This window comes from Sinohyriopsis cumingii, chromosome 3 (assembly GCF_028554795.1).
Source record: "Sinohyriopsis cumingii isolate HCF-2022 chromosome 3, ASM2855479v2, whole genome shotgun sequence".
Lineage (NCBI taxonomy): Eukaryota > Metazoa > Mollusca > Bivalvia > Unionida > Unionidae > Sinohyriopsis > Sinohyriopsis cumingii.
Window position 1 is genome coordinate 110,497,162 of NC_142963.1, and position 19,686 is coordinate 110,516,847.

Genomic DNA, 19,686 nt, shown 5'->3' on the forward strand with positions numbered 1-19,686 from the left:
CATTAACATACATTTGTAAAACTTCCTTAATGCATGGTTCAAACTTTGACACAATGCTTGTTATGGGGCCCAATGTGCCAATCAAATTTAGTTAACAACCACTGATGCCAAGCGAAAGAAACCAGATGTTTAAACAGTTATGAAAATAATACACTTCACAACAAGTCTTACAATATTTATTAGCATTTCTACAAGCACTTGAAGGTTGAACAGCTGAACAAAGTTGCAGACTGCACAAAGTAAATTTTGAAATTAATTTTCACATCAAAGCTTTCCAAGTGCACAAATTCAAACAAATTTTGCATGAATAACACGTGCTCTGTGATAATTTCTCAACCCATGTCAATATGACCATCCATTCAGGAAGAATATTCAAGATGGCTGATATAGCGGCCATACTGGATGTCTAAGCAACACCCTTTCCATTTAGGACCAACTAAATCTATAGATGAATGTGTATGTAAAGTCTCATGGCAATCCTCTTAGAAGTTTAGGAGAAGCAGCAATAACAAAAATAACAAACAGACAGATATCTGATGACAAACAACAGAATATCCCATAAGCTCTTCTGTACTAAGGCAAGCAGAGCTGAAACTATTCCTCATTCAGCTTTGGAGAAAAAGATTTAATTTGCACTCAAACCTTTAAATAGCATCTCTTGACAACATTCAAAGTAGAAGCCTGCAACAAAGCTGGATATCCCCATGCTTTTCTCGGTTATACCTACCCTTACCATTATATATAAATGTTAAAGTGTCCCCAACCCATGATCTAAAAATGCAGCAAAATTCTAAAATTGTTGTATACTTATACAGACCACCCCTCAGGTTATGTAGACAACTTTTAATTTTCCATCTTAAACAGTACAGATGTGCAACACTATGTGCACACAACCTGGCAAGTATGATTCCATAATCCCATCCTTTTTTTTCTTCAAAAAGCATGGAAATAATAATTTGCATCAGTTGACTGCCTTCTCTCCTTTCTGCTTTAAGCTTACAAGCCCCCAATATTATACCTACCCCAAATGGGCAGATCATCAATGTACATTTGGTACCAGTAATGGTTTTTCACAGCATACACAAATGCCTGGTACATCTCCTCTGACAATGTGACAGTGCAGTAATTCACTTTGGACTGGTCACCTAAAAAATAAAAAAAAAAAAGGAGACAAAGCTATATTTAACTGAACTGTATTGACAACTTTTTAAATTACCAAAAATATGCTAAAGAGACATTTTTATAATGGGATCCATTAACCTCTGGACACTAATTTAATTTTTATATTAAACAAGGAAATTTACATTCAAGCCATGAAAATCTCCAATAAGAGGGCGGAGCAAAGTTTTGTCACATTTCAAACATGCCAACCCAAAACTAGACATTCTTAGTAGGAAGTCATTTGTTTCCACAAGTCTGACCAGTTTTCAATAAGGTGTAACAAAGTATCACATACTGTTACTGTTAAGCTGCATTCAAAACGTTAAAACACAAGATTCACGACTGATGCAATAACGGTAAACATTATGTTCAACTAAAAATTTAGTAAAATACTCTTAGACCATAATTACCTTCAGTGCAGTTTCAAAACTTGGGGTGAAATTGATATGATTCACAACACACAACCTGCGATATGAAAAATGTAACCAAACCTGTCTACAGACACATGCAGACACCCAATTTCTAGATGCCCCCCAAACATGCTCAAAGATGGCAAAATGACCAGGCTTCTTGAAGAGGCTGTCAAATGGAATTGATGACATTAGAAATAGACACTTACTTCCCTTTTAAGCTTTACAAAAGATGAGCAATTCTAATTTTATCCAAGAAGCCATCATCATATAAACTTGCCAGCTTTAATAAAGGTAAATCAAATTTAAAAATCAGCTAGAACCTTCGCTGTGCCACATTGTGGGCAATACAAAATTGATTCAATAACCTACTTTTGAAGGATATATCAAGGCCACTGAATTCTAGTTCTACTCCTTGAAGGGCTTCTCCCAATGTCTCATGGTAGTGAGCGATGTTCTTTTTAGGACCTACACAGAATGGCAAGGAGAAGTATGAATAGGTTTCCTGGCGATTATGGTAGGGCCCAACAGTATTCATCCACAACACCACTTCGTCAGCATCTTCATACTAGAAAAAAAAACAAGAAACTTGTTACTTGCAAAATAACAATTCTGAATGTAATGTCACCATCTCAGATATCACGCTTGTTCCTACATGTTACTTTACTCTGAGATATGGAATCACCACAATTACAAATTATTCATAATAAAATGTGACCAAGACTAAAAAGTTCCAATGAGATCTTTACATGGCACATAACTTAAGAAATTTAATCTACTATCTTTATTCAATAGTGCCAGAGTCCATGCTGAACTTGAATATTAGAGTGAAATGATTTTCCACTCCAACCTGAATAGGCTGTTCCAAAAACAGAAGCGTGGAAAGTAAAAATTTTACAGCATTAAAAACAAGATACAGTGCACAAAATTTTGTGTTTTTCCACACAAGTGTGTTGCAAACAACTAACCAGCAACCTCCACAACTATGGGGGTGGAAAGCACAAAACTTTTCAAATAGGGGTGAAACAATTCATTGATATATCAATGCATATATACTTTTGCACATCAATACTTTTGCACTAACAATACACACAGAGACATAAATACCAACTTTTCAATAGGCAATTGGCTCCGACCCTTCACCCCAACTAATTGTCCAAATATCAAAAATGGATCGGCAAGGGTCACCGTCAGGGGAAACTCAATACTACTTAATACCAAGCAAACAGTTGGAATAAAACAATTACCATGAACATGAAAATGGCTGAAGCAATATCACTAACCAGGTCACTTGTTGTTAATCTGAAGATGGCAAGCAAGTGTTGAGTGCCTGTGCCTGCAATAGCTTTCTAAGAATAATTCTAATTCAAAGAATAAAATGATAAACAATTAATAATTATTGAATGGTGACATTAAAATAACTTTCATAGAGTATTATCATTCTGTATTGAATTTCCACCACCTGTATCAATATGTGTATCAGTACAGCTAAAGTAATGAAGATTTGTTTCACCCTTAGACATTAAAATTCAAAACATTTACGAAAAAGTAGTTGTCAAAAATTAATGGTGAATATTACAAATATATCTGTGATCATTAAATCACACTTCTAATATGTGTTGCATAAGCCATGCAGTTGCCAAATGAAATGGGCAGTAGATATTTTGAACTGAACTGCCCAGATCTCAGAGGATTAATCATCCTTTGTAAGAATGGGATAAGGTCAGTGTGCAAGTTAGTTCTGATTTATCTGAATAAAGTAAAATCATACAGTTCTTAGAAGTGTCAGAGATCTACTTTCCACTGTTCATGAGATAAGATTCTTTAAGCTGAATAAGGAAGGCACATCAGCCGTAACTGCAAATGGAAGTCTTACAGAGAAGCAGATCAACCTTTTCTAAACACAGATGTACTAAATATACAAGACTCCTGAAATGCTCCAAACAGATAATCAGTCTGATTCTTCAGGTGTTATCTGAATGTAAATCAGTCAGACTCTTTCAATGGGTGGTACTTGTTGCATTCACTATTCAAATATCAATCAATAATATCTACCAGTCACCACTGCAGTGGAGTTGAAGAACATGTGGTTGCAAAGTTGCAGTAATGATTTGAAGTAATACTCTATCCTGCCTCACTTGTTGACTATTCTGACCTACTGCAAGCATAGTGTCCACAAAGTAGCAATAACTTCCCATATTCGGTCATCTCTTGAACATTCTTTAATAATAATTCAGTTACAAACTGCCCTTACAACACAATATAAATATTAAAATATCTACATTTGGGTGTTCAAGGTCTGGGAAAAGTTGGACTATGTAACTAACAATACAATGCTACCCTCCCATTACCAGTGGCCGACTTCTTTACATGGTCAGTCTTCTTTGCACCAATGAACTTGTGTACTTAAGTACCCCTTGTGGGCAGCCACCCCACCGATGCAGCATGTGGCCAGCATTATAAGCTAAAAAATGATGCATTTAATCCTCACAAGTACTGTAACCACATTTTATTAGTGTCCAGGACCAATATTTAATTCATACATGCAAGTAATTCAATTATCTCTACTGATTTCCATTTATCAATTTTATGTTTTCGTTAAGACCTACTGGCTAAAATAGTACATTATAATATGCAACACCACAGCTGATAGTTTACAGGAAATGTGATCAACAATGTTGTGATAAGTGTTTTTGGCTCCACACTGCTGTGTAAGTTCTTCTCTTTGCCGATTATGACCAGAGGTAACTGTCAAGATCTATGCCATGGTCAACATTGGCTAAATATACCAATAGCTTTTCTAGACCTGAACAAAACAGGATATTGATGAAGACCAAAAAGTCATTTGACAGTACATGTATCACTTCCTTTATCAATGAGGAATATGGTCTACTCTACAAAAGTTGTCTGCATGATTAAATTACACTAACGTACAATTAGTAACATGGGAATAAATCGTCACAAAATTTTAACATGTCATCACATACATGGAAAATTAGGACTTAAAACTAAAACAATGACAACAGTAGAAAAAATGTGATGTTGGAAACATTCATATAAACATAACAGATAAGGAGACTATTCTACAGCAGCAGGAGAATATGGACAGGGTTCATACAGAAATAGGAGATCTGAAATTCAATGACTTCTCAATAACCAGCTTTCAGTTTTCAATGAATATTCATAGTATCAAGTGTTCTGCTTCAGTTACTAAATTAAACACAAGAAACAAATACAAAAACAATACAGAAATAAATGTATCATGAAACGGCAATTATATTTAAAATGAAAGTCATTAACCCAGATGTTAACCATTGCCCTTTAACTTCTATACTTTCTTCTCCAGCTGCAACTCCAGTGCTTTCACTTCAGAGATGCTGCTGCCAGGATTTTTTTTTTTTGTGGGGGGGCACTTGTTACGAAAATAAGGAGAGAGAACAAAAAGGAAGGTGGAGGAAATGGCCATAGTTCACTATATACTAACACATCATCTTTAAATGATTTTTCTAAGTTAAACCTTTTCCTCACCAGTGTATAAATATTGTTCTGTGCTGAGACACCTCTGCTGAGGAAGCATATACATAGCTAGTTTTGCCAGCTGGAACAAGTTTGGAAACTGTTCCTTATGTTTATTATGTACATTTTTTCACTGCTCATGGGTAATTTCTTTTGGATACTTTGGCTCCAAAATAAGTTTTTACTAACATAAGCTCTGCTCACTTTCTTGAATTGGTGCCTTTTTGACAAGTATACCAGATCTCCTTCCATCTATGACTTTATGTTCAGACAGTGGTATTTTGATCAAATAAATATCTTTACTTCCTAATTCTATTTTTAATTAATTTATTAAATTTATCCAAACCCTTATATGGCTATATGTAGCTATGCTCAAAGTATTTTGAAGAATGCATTGTTAAGAAGAAATGTTAACATTTTTGGATTTAACATCATTATTACATATTTATGTTTACAATATTACGCCAAAAGCTGATTAAAAACTGAAATCTAAAAACAGTATGTAGTCTAAATTTTCTGGACTTCGGGATTTTGCAAACAGGTAAAAAATATAAACAGTTTTTATAGTACCCTAAATTAAATGGATGTGTGATATCCCTACATTTCTTCAAGTGAATTAAGAAGATCGTGAAAACATATATCCCCATGTTTATCCTATCTTGGATAATTTGGCAGTAAATCGTCCCCATTGTACACTAGAATCCACTGTACATTAACTCTAGAAGAAAATATAAACCAGGTAAATCAAAGAATATAAATTTGTATTATAATTCATTGTTTCAATTCCACTCGTTCTTGTACCTGTAAACTTTTAGTATAAGGAGTTAATTGCCAAATGAAATAGTCCAAAGTTTACACCTTTTACGCTGGTTATCAGACCTATTAAAATTACATATCGATTGCTTCTGAAGTTATGAATTTGTTATATGGTGTGCTGATTTTGGTAAAAATGTTGACACACAACTGCAGTGTAACATGTTTTCAACCTTTCAAAATCATGTAAGTTCCGGTTTTGATTACATGCATGACCCACCCAATTCAAAGCTCAATTTCAGCCAGGGTGCATCAGTTAAAATTCTCACTTCTAACACTTTTCTACCTCCAGTAATCTCATGTAATTCAAAACTTTAAAATAAACTGCCATCACTATCATCAACCAGTAGGCATATTTGCCCAACTGAACCCACCTAAGATGAACTGCGCTGGGATTGAGCCATTTTGGATTGTTTGTTTAGATAGCCCAAATTTTAAACATGTATTTGTAAAACTTCCTTGATCTGTGCTCCCCTTTACCCTCAGTTGCGCTTCAGAGACCCCCAAATTTTTAATTTAACCCAAAGTTCTGATACCAAGGTTTGTTTTTTACTCAGTCTGACCCACAGTTTTGATACCAAGGAGAGTTTGACTGTCTTGCATCCCGAGGGGATACAATGAATTGATGCATGGTTCAAACTATGACAATGTTTTGTTCAGCACAATGTGACAATTAAACTTAGTGATGTCAAAGAGTCTTAACGACATCATGTGAAAGAGGACTTATGCAGGATATCTGATTACTTCATGTGAATTATGGTAATAGTGTAATTGCCAGCATAATGACAGAAAATCAAACCGTACTTCCAACTGACACACAGCGTAAAATAAAGGACTCGAAAGTAAAATTTTCAATCACTTTTTTATTTTTTAACCCTTTACCTCATGTAAGCACCTTTGGATGCCTCTACTCCATGCTCATGGAAGTGCCTTGGACGCCTCTACCTGATTAGCATGGAAGCACATTTTGATGACTCTACCCCAAGCCTATGTGTATGGAGTCAAATAGGTAGCAGGTGTTCTAATTACAGTGCACTGCACTGTGTAACTTTGGTACGTGTATATCGAAAAGCTAAAAAACCATACACTCTATGAGGTAATGGGTTAAACAAAATCTCTGAAACTCAATGACTTACAATGACCTAGTTGAAATATCAATAACTTTCAAGGCCTTGAATTGAGGTGTTCATTTCTCAATGACTTTCAATGACCTTTAAAGACAGTGTGAACTCAGATGGAGTAAATGGAATGAGAATGATTCTAAATGCAATGCAATGCTTGTACCTCGATTTAAATGATGGTTTTTAAATGGTTTTTCAATGTGCATGATAGCAATACCATACTCACGTTTGTCACTTAAAAATCAAGAACTATTAATGTAGGTTCACTTGAATCAAGTCTATTCTTACAACAAAAAGAACCTTTGAATAATGTTAAGTTTTAAATGAGAAGATATTAAATATTTTAGTCCTACAATATAAGAAGTCTCCCCTGATATTTGTTGTTGGGTACAACATCTTGCTGCCCAAATAAGTGTTGTGCAGCTTGTTCCCCAGTCAACTGACATGGAATAAGGACAGATTTTCAAGAATATCTTATACACCTGACAGTGCATAACAATTCCTTTCCACAATTAAAGTTGTGTTGCTTCAGTTGGACATAACTTACTCTGGTGTCTTTTATCTAATCAATTCAAATTCGCACACGAGCAAATACTTTTAAAAATGCACCCAAGAATGTCACTGCTTGCAAAAATGGCTGTACCCCATGTTCTCAAATAGTGTGCATGTGTATGATTTAGATTTTTAATGTAGCTATCAACACTTCTAGTCACATCGCTACGATGTCTGCAGTGTCGTACTGATGTCTGGCACTGAGGCATCATGCTGAATACATAAAGCATCATGTCCCACCCAGTCACATTATCTTGAAACCAGCCGGACTAGTCCCAACACTAATCTCTTAATGTTGAACGCCAAGTGAATCAGCTGCTAGTATCATTTTTATAAGTCTTTGGTATGACTTGGTTGGGATTCCAACCTGCAACCTCTTACATATGAGGCGGACGCTCAAGCCCCTCAGGCCACTAGTGCTGTGTGTTGTCAAATAGAATCTCTAGCTTGTTGAAATCAATATCACTGTAACAAATCAGTTAACCAGTTTATCGTCTGATAATGTTCAAAGATGTTATGCAAGGTCAGATTACATAATTACCATATTTCTTAAGAACCATGAGATCAGATCTAAGGTAGCATACAAGAGTCAAAATGGGAATCATGTTTATGTGCTTGTTTTCTGGTGGCTTTTGGAACTAATAGGCATGGACTTGAAAACAATGTTGTAATCAATTTACTGCTTTTTGTTGGAACACCTGGAGATCTGTAAACTGACTGTTTGTGGTCAATATGTACCATCATACTCACATTGCTGGGTCTAGTCTCATCAACAATCCTCCCACCACTCCTCCATCACAGGTGGCTACAGATGCATTCTTTAATTCTCTCATACAAGTTTCTTAAGTTGGAGGGGATAGGTGGCAGAATGATGGCCATGGAAGTATCATCCATTTTTGAAGTTGATTTTCACTTTGTGCAACATGTACAAGTTCCCAACAATAGGACAATAATAGACCATCGTAGAAATAATTTTTTGTATTACTGCCATATTAGAGTAATTCCTCTGCAATAACCTGGAAACTAAATGATGTCTGTTTATCGAACATTTCTCACAATCATATGATTTAAACTGGAAATTAAATGCATTTTAACACAGACCAAAGAAACACAAGTAGAAAAATGTAATGTCATGAAATCCAATGTCTATTTACTTATTCGCTGATCGCTAACTTTAAGACCCATGACACCATGGCACTCAGTATACTTCTCACAAATATAGTCCCCTCTGGAAAAGCCACTGGTCCTTACACAAGTTCCAGTAAATTGCAAAGATCATTAGAAATGGACCAATTCATTTAAGAAATATTATAACAATCCCATAATTGATATGAATACCTTAAGAGTTCTTGGAAACACTTGAACACATGTATTTGGATGCAATTTTTTAAATCGGGGATGGAGAAACTCATGTGCACAAGAGTCCTCTGTACGCATGCAGTAGCTTGTGTGGCAAATTCAATGGCTTGCAGTCCTGCTTCAACCACCTGCAGAGTTGGAAATATGTTGATCAACTGGTCATATTAGCTGGACTGATATTTACAAATTCAGTGTCTGAAAGGCCACAGATGTGCATGTTGTTATTGTCATCAAAACAACATGATGCAATAGCTGAGTGGCAAGTTCAAAGATTTGGATTAGCTACTGAGTGAAGGGAAAATGACTGAATTCAGAGGCGGAAGGACCCAGAGATGTACATGTGGTCATTATAAGACTACATCAAGTGAACAACTTTAGCTTTCATTATCTTGTTAATTCCCTAGTGCAGCTGAACAAGTGCTGCATGTGACCTCGAAATCAAGGCATGTCAAGACTCAAGACAGAATCAAGACAAAATGCCATTTGCAAATTTGGATAAGTATTTTAGGGGTGATTAGGGGTGACGGGCAAATGAATGAAGACTTTAATGAGATTCAGAAGAGTGCTAAATTTACGTGAACTGATTTGGATGGAACAGTAGCCAAGTGTAAAAAAGTTTGTGATGCCTGGCTTAGTGTTTGAAATAAGGGCCTTCCTTGAATCAACAAAATTTAGTCAGATTCTAATAAACAAACAAGAGCTACATGTCAGTGCTGTAAAGAATTTGGAAAAGTAAGCCCAATGACAACCACTGGTTCTTCTCATATGGATATTTAGCCACTTCAGGTATACCCAATATGGTTATGGGAGGGGACTGCACCTTTTGCTGTAGGGATTCCTATTTGTACCAAAACTGGAGTTCTGTATCTACCAGGACAGTGCTCAAAGAAATATTTTCTTACACACAGGTCCATGTTTGGTGACTTAAATATATTCACAAGCCCTGACTCCAATTTCCACATGCCTAAAATTTTCCCTTTTTTAATACTGTCACAAATTCGTTACAATAGCTACAATTCAAATAAAATATCAATTCAATAGGGTTCAAATGGGTTTGAAAGTAATGCATGTATCATTAGTGTTCATCACTACACTCATCTGAGACTGGATGGTCCTGGTGTTCAAACTTCTCTGCTGGATTCTTTGAGTGAATCTGGATCAGAACCGAATTGACGTATGGCAATGGGTTTTTTGCAGTTATGTGCAAAGAACTACAACAGCCCCCATCCCCTTATCTTTTTTGTTTGTTGGTGTGCAGCACAACGTAAAACTTCATCAACCAAGGGTTCTGAAATTTATTTTTGTTGAGCTTTGCTGATAGTTAAATGCTTCCTAAATCCATTTCAGAAATGAATTACACTTTAACACTATTATGACAAATGAAATGATCATGCTTTGCATTCTATAAATGCAGTAAAATCTGAATTCAAAGAAACGCTGCCACTGTTCACCAACTTGCCTAAAATGTAATGCATATGGCTTCAACATTCTCATTCAAGGCAATATGTAATACCTTTTGTTCTTGCACACTCATCTTTGATATACCTATAATAGGAGGGGCCCCAAGTGGTCGAGTGGTCTAAAGCACTCACTGACATAGATCACTGCCATCACACCTCTGCATGGGTTCAGTCAATGTGGGTACGTGAGAAAGCTTGCTAGTAGCTTTCTCGTGGAACAGTTCTTTCTGGGTTTTCCTGGGTTCTTTTACCACCATTTATACTGGCCGCCATGTATAGCCTACCTTGCTCTGCAAAATGGTGTTAAACCCTATAACAACAACAACCTATAATGGGATGTCCCACTTCCTGATCCTACCTATGCAAGTTAGCACAATGGGTTCACCCAATGCAGCCTTCAAACACATCTCACTAGCTACTGTCAGCCAATTAAGTAATATGTGAATTGGTAGTTTACACCTGATCTCTTTTCCTTTGACTGCCACTATTTAAACTGGCCAAAGGATAGAAGGATAGTTTTACATCAGCTCCAATCATGACTGTTAACCACTTATACATGCTATACATTAATGGGGATATACTGAAAGTGCTATTTTTTTTAATTTTTTTTTCTATTTTAGAAGATTACTTGCAAATTTTCTTCTTGAAATACGATTGTGTCAGGGGTTTGGAAGAACAAAATCATATTTTAGCATGACATGCCATGCTTCAATTTGATTAAATTCAGATCTCAATTTCACGTAGGACAGTAATGATCTGATTTAGATTGCGCCATGTTATGGCAGGTATGTCAACATCTTGAAAATACATCTACACATTTCATCTGCATGATCAAAGTTTCCTCTGACAGTTATAATTCTTTTTGACAAGCCTGATAGGCACCTCACTTACAATACAGGACGGGCCCAATCTAAAATAAGAGGGGCACTAGGCATCTGATTTTGTTAGCACTGCAGAAGTTGTTGTTGTTGTGCGGTTTAACGCCATTTTTCAGCACATGATAGGGCTATACATCGTGGCCAGTATTACTGGTGGAGGAAGAGCCTGGGAAAACCCCGGAAAAAACCCCACCAACAAACGAGAAGCTACTGGCAAGCTTTATCACATACCCATATTGCACTGCAGGAAGTAATTAATTCAAATATTGTTTTCAGCAATAATCAAGAGGTAATATCTGCTTCTAGCAAAGGTTCCCCCAGAAGTACCAAGTGGAAGCCTCCGATTATGACACTATAGTCAGAATATACCTCCCTGTTTGTACCCCCAACCAATTTTACCAATTTAAAAAATGCACAGCATAAATGGGATAAAAAATGCACAAGCATAAATGGGATAAAAAATGCACAGACCTTTGTTCATTCATTGATTTATAATTTCAAACCCGATTAAGACCTGGGTACTTCTAACACCTTTATCATCTATTAGTTGCATACCAAAGATAAGTTTTCAGTGTCAAAGACGACCCTGCTCTCCAGTCATTTCCAGTTCCTGGACAAATCCATTTTCAGCAAAGGGGTTGATGCACAATTACACATGTATGCACATATAAGGTAAAACCTACACTGTCTGCTTCCACTATTTACAATGTTGAATCAAGCAAATGAAAAGAATGACTACTACAAATTTGCCTTTTACATCAATTTAACATTTGTGTAATTTCTATGTACATTTGTGCAATGGGATACAACACAACTTCATGGCCATTTACAGAATTATTTGGCAGTTACTGAATAGGATTAACTACATCACTCTGTTACCTGAGGAAAATAGACTCGCCCATAGTATACACATTATGGCACTGTTAGCATGGCAATTCTGTTAAGCATGAAGCACACAATGACTGTTAGGGCCACCCTGGTCTGTCAGGTCAAAAATTATAAATCAGTGAATGAAATTACCAAGTTCCGTGCATTTTTAAAAAAATCACATTAATGGTTTTCATTACTGAACTCGGTAGAGGGGTACAGGGCTTTATGCAAGAACTATAGACTATAATGCCAAGTCCCGGGCTTTTTCCTAGTTTGGTGTGTCTTGAAATAACAGTGTTTATTCTTAAATTGGTCGCGCTAGAAAGGAGGTAAGTGTCCTCCCTTGTACTACTACAAGTTGTAGTTATTATATAGTACATGTATGACAGGTCAATTTTAAGCAACGATACGAGCCCCTTTGGTTATAAGGTCTTAACAGTTAGTTGGATCTGTACATCTATCCACCAAACGCACCGCCTAAACTCGATCTGCCATGACACCTAATTATATCTATGAAAATTTAACTGTTTCAAAAAAATACAGACTGAGTGTTAATTGCAGTGGTTGGTGTATGCGTCTTGATAAGTAAACACGTATTTACCGGCATAGCGAATCAAACACTGTAGTTTAGAGTTTAACTCTTCCACAGTGTTCATGTCAATTCTTCTTCACAGACATAATTAATAAAGTGTTTGCATTCATCAAGACAGAAAATCAGTCTGACATAAGCTTGCATATTTGTTGTCAGGATGACGTTGCTACTGTATACGTTTGACAGATTGAAGAGGATACTTACTATGTGGTTGTGTTCGTCTCCCTGAGCAACGTAATAACTTAAATATAACATTAAACATATTCCTAATACTGTACAGTTCATTTTCAATAAAAAGTTATAGAAAAAGATGCAAATATTGACCGGATGATAAGTGATTTTGAAAATCTTATAATAACATCTATTATAAGATGGCGGCGTCCAAGCCACGTCACGTAACTAAGGGAAATTACTCTTGTACGATGATGTAGCCACAGTGCAAAGTAAATTTCCCACATGGAACAGCAAAATAATAAAATAAACTAGAGAAAAACAGTCATACATATAATTATATTGTTATAAAGGATATACAATATATCAATTTAAATTATACAATTTTATATAGTGCATTAGCATTAAGTCCATTAGGATACAGAGTATCTAACTTATGAATCCAATAAGTTTCTTTTATGAGTCTATTCATGTCACCATGCACAATATCTAATGGCATGAAAGAAAAATCAAGCAGAGAGTGATTATTGGTGTTAAAGTCTGTTGAAACATTAGAGGAAAACAGGAAAGATTGAGCGTGGGATTTACGGCGCACCAGCAGCGTAAGGCTATATAGCGTCATTAAAAAAAATAATTAAAGGATAAATAATTTGTGCATGAAAAGACGCCTTTTATCAACAAGAGATAAAAGGATACAAACGAAACGATAAGATTGTAAAGATAACGTAATTAGCTTCCCAATCAATTGGAAACTTACATAGTGATATAAAGGGTCCTAAAACTGAAAGATGATTAGGATGATTAACAATACACATGCTGGCTAAAATACTCAAATAAAATAGGTTGCATACAGGCTGTATTTTAAAATTTGAAATGCAAAATGCCAAATAAGCGTTCAATTATATCATTTATTTCACTGATTTCCATTATGCGGAGTCAAACTAGATTTCAAGTGTTCTAAGACAGTATCATTTTGCCATCGATGTAAACAAATAATACGTTTCCGAGCTACAATCCAGATCCCATGTATCTACTATCCACCATCCAGTTATCTACTATCCAGATTCCATGTATCTACTATCCACCAATATATTAACTACTCTCCATCAACCATGCTTTTTTACTATCGAAAGGTAGGTAAACGGGATCTGGATAGTAGATAACTGGTTGGTGGATAGTATATAAATGGGATCTGGATAGTAGATAACTGGTTGGTGGATAGTAGATAAATGGGATCTGGATAGTAGATAACTGGTTGGTGGATAGTAGATAAATGGGATCTGGATAGTAGATAACTGGTTGGTGGATAGTAAATACATGGGATCTGGATTGTGTATTCGGAAGTTGATGGTATCATTTTATACGAATATTTTCGGGAATCGATGGAATTTCTTTAAATGGTTGTGTTCTGGAGTCGAGGGTATATTTCTGGTTATTGGTTCTTGGTTGGGGGTGGGTGGAGGTGGTTGTTTTGTTTTGTGTTTATATATATATATATATATATATATATATATATATATATATATATATATATATATATATATATATATTGGGCTTTGTTTTCACCTTTAAAATGTGAGTGTTCGTGTGACCATTCTCTTTTGTTTCTTTTGGTTGACTTGACATCGATATAGTATTTCATTTTTTCCTCATATCCACGAAACTTAGTCTGCAATGTCGTCCAGTTTTTAATCTAGGAATTTCGATAAGACAACTTTATAATGTGGATACGAGTTTACCGAGTTTTGCGTAAGATATTGAATTAACCATCCAATTGAATTTCGCTCATTTATTCAATAAAATGAAAATAATGTCTCAGGGATGCAGCTATTAAGGTAACGAATGGATGACAATTTACTTTTGTTTTACCCTGTTTTGTTCTTGTTTTTGGAGGCGAGGGTGTTTTGGGAAAGGTGTTTTTTCTTGGTTTCCTTTTTCTTCTTCTTCTAATTTGGTTTCAGGCACTAGATCAGCTTCCTTAGAAATTGGCACTCCACTTTTAATTATAAAGAAGATTAATATAATGAATCTCATATCTGACGACAATGACCTGTTTAAATTCCCATAATACATTTTCCCTACTCAGCAATGAATTTCCCAACTCTTAAACATTCTCTTTTATTCGGCATGTTGTATATAATCCCAAACAACAAAATTATCCAAGCTTTCGTTACAAACGTTTCTTCATTTCGTGCAAAATGTTAAACACATTTTAAATAAAATCGTGTGCTTCTCGAATGTTTTTTATCTGCGTTAGGTATTATCTTTCTCTGTGCGGTTTATTTCCTCAAGCTGTTAGTAGTGAAGGGGGAGGGGCGAAATAGGGACAATGGGACTTCTATGTTAAAAAAGTGCAGCGGCCTTATAAGGACAATGGGAGTTTAGCATGAAAAATTTAAAATGGGTGTTTCCATTGTCCCTATATATAATCAGTCATCTATATAATGGGTCTAGGAATTGAACAGGGGTGACGTCACGGTACTGGACACTGGGGAAACAATGGCAACACTGTTGCAAGTGGCTGACCTCCATCGTGTGGAACAGTGTGGCAAAGGGCTGACCTGAATACGCGATATAGGGACAAATATAAACATAGACAAAAAGACATAAACATAGAGACGTGGTTAGAGACAGGGTTAGAGACACATAGACAAACATATTACACAAACATAGATTTATAAACATAAATCTATCAAACAAAACATCGACAGTAGTAAAGGGGGATACATTAGCGACAATGGGAATTAGCATTACAGACCCCCCTGGGACAGATTAGCGACAAGGGAAATTTAACATGGAGAAAAATCGTGGGTCAGATTAGCGACAAGGGAAATTAACATGGGAATAAATCGTGGGTCACTCTAGCGACAAGGGGAATTTAACATGGAACTATAGTGTGGGTCTGTCTAGCGACAAGGGGAAATTAACATGGGAATAGGGGACTGTATAGCGTCAAAGGAATTTAAACAGGGTGGGTCTGTCTAGCGACAAGGGGAAATTAACATGGGGAATAGAGTTTGGGCTTTTGGGATTTTTTTTGTTAAATTTAAATTTAAATTTAAAAAAAGGGGTAGGCAATGGAAAGGCTATCTCTTTTCGAGAAATATGGCTGGCCCTGAAAAGGGCCTTTGGGTTTTCTTCTTCTTCTTCTGCTTCTAATTTCTTCTTTTTCTCCACCAAGTTCTTATTTTATCTCCAACACCCTTTCTCTTCTTCTCTTTCTTTTTCTCCTGCTCTTCTTTCTTCTTCTCTTCCTCCTCTTCTTTCTTCCTCTTCTCATTTTCTTCTTCTTTTTCAATCTTTTCGTTCCATTTGCTTATTCTTATTCTTTCCTCTTCATCCTCCTTCTCCTCCTTTATCTCTTTCATGACACCACTAATCTTGTCCTTTACCTTTTTTAAGTTATTAATTTCCATCTTTACACGATGGGGACTATAGGAATAATGGTCTTCAACCAGTCTTATCAACATCTGCTCCATCATTCCTAAGTTGTCTAAAACGTCTTGTAATGTTTGTATTTTGTCCATTTGGTTAGAAGCCATCTTCTTTTTTTATTCTTTGCAGAATGGTTTGAACGACGAATACTGTGGGTTCTTATACTTAAAGCGCGTACGTGAAGGAAAACATCCCCCTAAAACGTAAAATTGATCTTACCTAGATCATGACCAAACAACGCGCGGACGTGAAGGAAAACATCCCCTACTTTTTCATTTCATATAATAAAACCCAAACTATACTCTCCACATACGCTAAGAAACAATAAACAAATCCATAATCTACTATCCACACAATCGTACGTGAGCGGGTACAAACACAAACACACAAACACAAACACACAAACACATACGCTAAGAAACAATAAACAAAATCCATAATCTACTATCCTCACAATCGTACGTGAGCGGTTACAAAACCCAAACTATACTCTCCACATACGCTAAGAAACAATAAACAAAATCCATAATCTACTATCCACACAATCGTACGTGAGCGGGTACAAACACAAACACACAAACACAAACACACAAACACATACGCTAAGAAACAATAAACAAATCCATAATCTACTATCCACACAATCTTACGTGAGCGGGTACAAACACAAACACACAAACACAAACACACAAACACATACGCTAAGAAACAATAAACAAATCCATAATCTACTATCCACACAATCTTACGTGAGCGGGTACAAACACAAACACACAAACACAAACACACAAACACATACGCTAAGAAACAATAAACAAAATCCATAATCTACTATCCTCACAATCGTATGTGAGCGCTTACAAAACCCAAACTATACTCTCCACATACGCTAAGAAACAATAAAGAAACCCATAATCTACTATTCACACAAACATACCTGAGCTCTTACAAGCACCAACACACAAACACATACCCTCACACTATCTTAGAAAAGAGTTAGTGTTTATATTCACACTACTCTACCTACACATTGGGAAATCGATCGTTATTTCTTTTCTAGAGTATTGGGTAGCCCTGAAAAGGGCTGTTTTATTGGAACTTCATGGACACCTGGTTAATGGTGGCACCTTCCAGGCCTGGCGCCACATACACATCTTATCCCCCAGTTACTTTTTACTTTTTTGGGGGAGAGAGCAGAGGCAGGATATGTCGCTTCAGAATCCCAATTTTCGCTCTCTGGGATTCTGAAATTTATTCTTCTTCTCTTTTTTTCCTTCTCCTCCTCCTCCTCTTCTTTTTTTCTTCTCTCCTCCTCTTTGTATCTTCTTTCCTCTTCTTCTTCTTTATATCTTCTCTCCTCCTCTTCTTTTTTTCTTCTTTCCTCCTCCTCTCTTATCCTTCCCTCCTCCACAATGGCTTCCGCGGCCAGTTCATTCAACAGGCGCCTGGCATATTCCAGATGCACATGAAGTTCCAACAGTTTAGACAGTCTCGTGTTCATTTTTGGTGTTGATCAATCAACAAGGGTAGCTAGACTGCCCAGCGAGTTTCAATTTATAGTGAAAGCGCGGACGTGAAGGAAAACATCCCCCTAAAAAACATAAAATTGATGTTACCTACATCATGACCAAAAACAACAACGCGCGGACCTAAAAGAAACACTCACTCACTTTTTTATGCTACCCATCACTATTTTAAAATTTTTTATAAATCACTTCATTAGACTATCCACATACGCAAAGCAATTCAATCTAACTCCAAATATACACCTCAAACACCAAAAAAAACCATGATTTTAATCTACTATTCATACCAACTTACTTAAGCACTTACTAACACACAAACACATACCCTCACATTTTTCAAAAAAGAGTTAGTGTTTATTTTCACACTATTCTACCTACACACATTGGCAAATCGATCGTTATTTCTTTTCTAGAGTATTGGGGTAGCCCTGAAAAGGGATTGTTTTTTTTTTTTTTTTGTTTGCTATGGCATTCTTTTTTTAGTTTCTAAGAATGCGATGTCCTCTGAGGATAGACTTTCTGGCGATAGGTCTGCTTCTTCGGAAAGAAAAGAAGAACTCTTTGGTGTCGATACGGCAATCGACAAAGCCTCTGTCAGGTTCAGGTTGCTGCTGCTGCTGCTCTTGTTGTTGTTGTTGTTGCTGCTGTCTCTGAAGTCTGTACTTCTCTGTCCATTCTTCTTTTTCCCTGTTCATTTCTTCTCTGAAGAGCTCTTCTATCAGGTCTTCAGTGATTTTTAACATTCTCACATTCTCTATTTCTTCTGGCTTCGGTATCAGACTTTGTCTGACCCTATGCAAATTTACGTAGGCTTCGTTGAGTTTAGCTAGTTTGGAGCACATCTTCTTAGGAGGATGAGTCGACAATGGATGGTTAGACTGGAAACAACCCGGTTCTTAAAGTCAAAGCGCGGACGTGAAGGAAAACATCCCCCATACGGTTTTTGAGTCGCAACGTTTAGTGAGTGTCATGAGATGGATAGTAAGAAATGAAAGAGCATCAATCCAACATTCTTATAGCTAAACAAAAGACAAAGGCATTTTTTTCAAAACACAACATTTTTTATTCAAAAATCACTTAACACTAAACAACAACTCTAACATTTTTAACAATAATCCAACAATATAACATCAAACAATTTTTTCAAAACACAACATTTTTTTATTCAAAAATCACTTAACACTAAACAACAAGAACTCTAACATTTTTTAACAATAATCCAACACTAAACGTTTCTCCACTAGGTAAAGAGGGATAACAGTCTTCCATGGTTTCTAGTAATCTAGGATGACTTCTCTCAAACTGTTGATTTCTATGGTATAATCGAATTCTGCATACAGGATGACGTTCACCGTTTCATCAGGGTCTCGGTCTTTAAACTGAATTTCCACACGAATCTGGCCGGATTTTATAGGGTGGAAATGTCACTCGTCGCTGCCTTGGTCTGGAGTGAAATCGAAAGCCCACAAAGCGTAGCCTCCTGCATAATCCTCGTACGTAATACCGTGACTGGTATTGGTTCCTAACTGTCCGGTGCCTTCGTACAGGGACAAGTACGATCTCAAGTAATTCTTCTTGGTAAAGTCAGGTTCGAAAGGTCGGGTACACAAGGTCTTGCCATCGTGACTGACTTCGATTTTGGACACGCCAAAGTGTTGAAAGTAGAAAGGATTTTTTTCCGCAGCTCCGTTGTATTCTCGACGATACCAACGATCAAACGTTTGGGTAACTGTCCTTGGAACAGATGATCTTCGATCATGGATCGCTGTCCCTTGGGAATGGTGAAGGTTTTCACTTCCACGCGTGGTATGGGATACTTGGC

At 36.4% G+C, this 19,686-nt stretch overlaps 1 protein-coding gene across 1 annotated transcript in view; it reads right to left on the reverse strand.

Annotated features, from left to right (window-relative positions):
- The window catches only part of LOC149803568 (transmembrane 9 superfamily member 3-like), a 72,508-nt gene extending 59,391 nt beyond the window's left edge, over positions 1-13,117 (reverse strand). Inside the window, exons 1-3 of the mRNA XM_089953305.1 lie at positions 12,937-13,117; positions 1,944-2,139; positions 1,023-1,145 (exon numbers count right to left, since the gene is read on the reverse strand). Of these exons, the coding sequence (XP_089809431.1) occupies positions 1,023-1,145; positions 1,944-2,139; positions 12,937-13,017 (400 nt within the window). The 5' untranslated portion in view covers positions 13,018-13,117. The remainder of the gene's footprint in view (positions 1-1,022; positions 1,146-1,943; positions 2,140-12,936) is intronic.
- Positions 13,118-19,686: the final 6,569 nt, after the last annotated feature.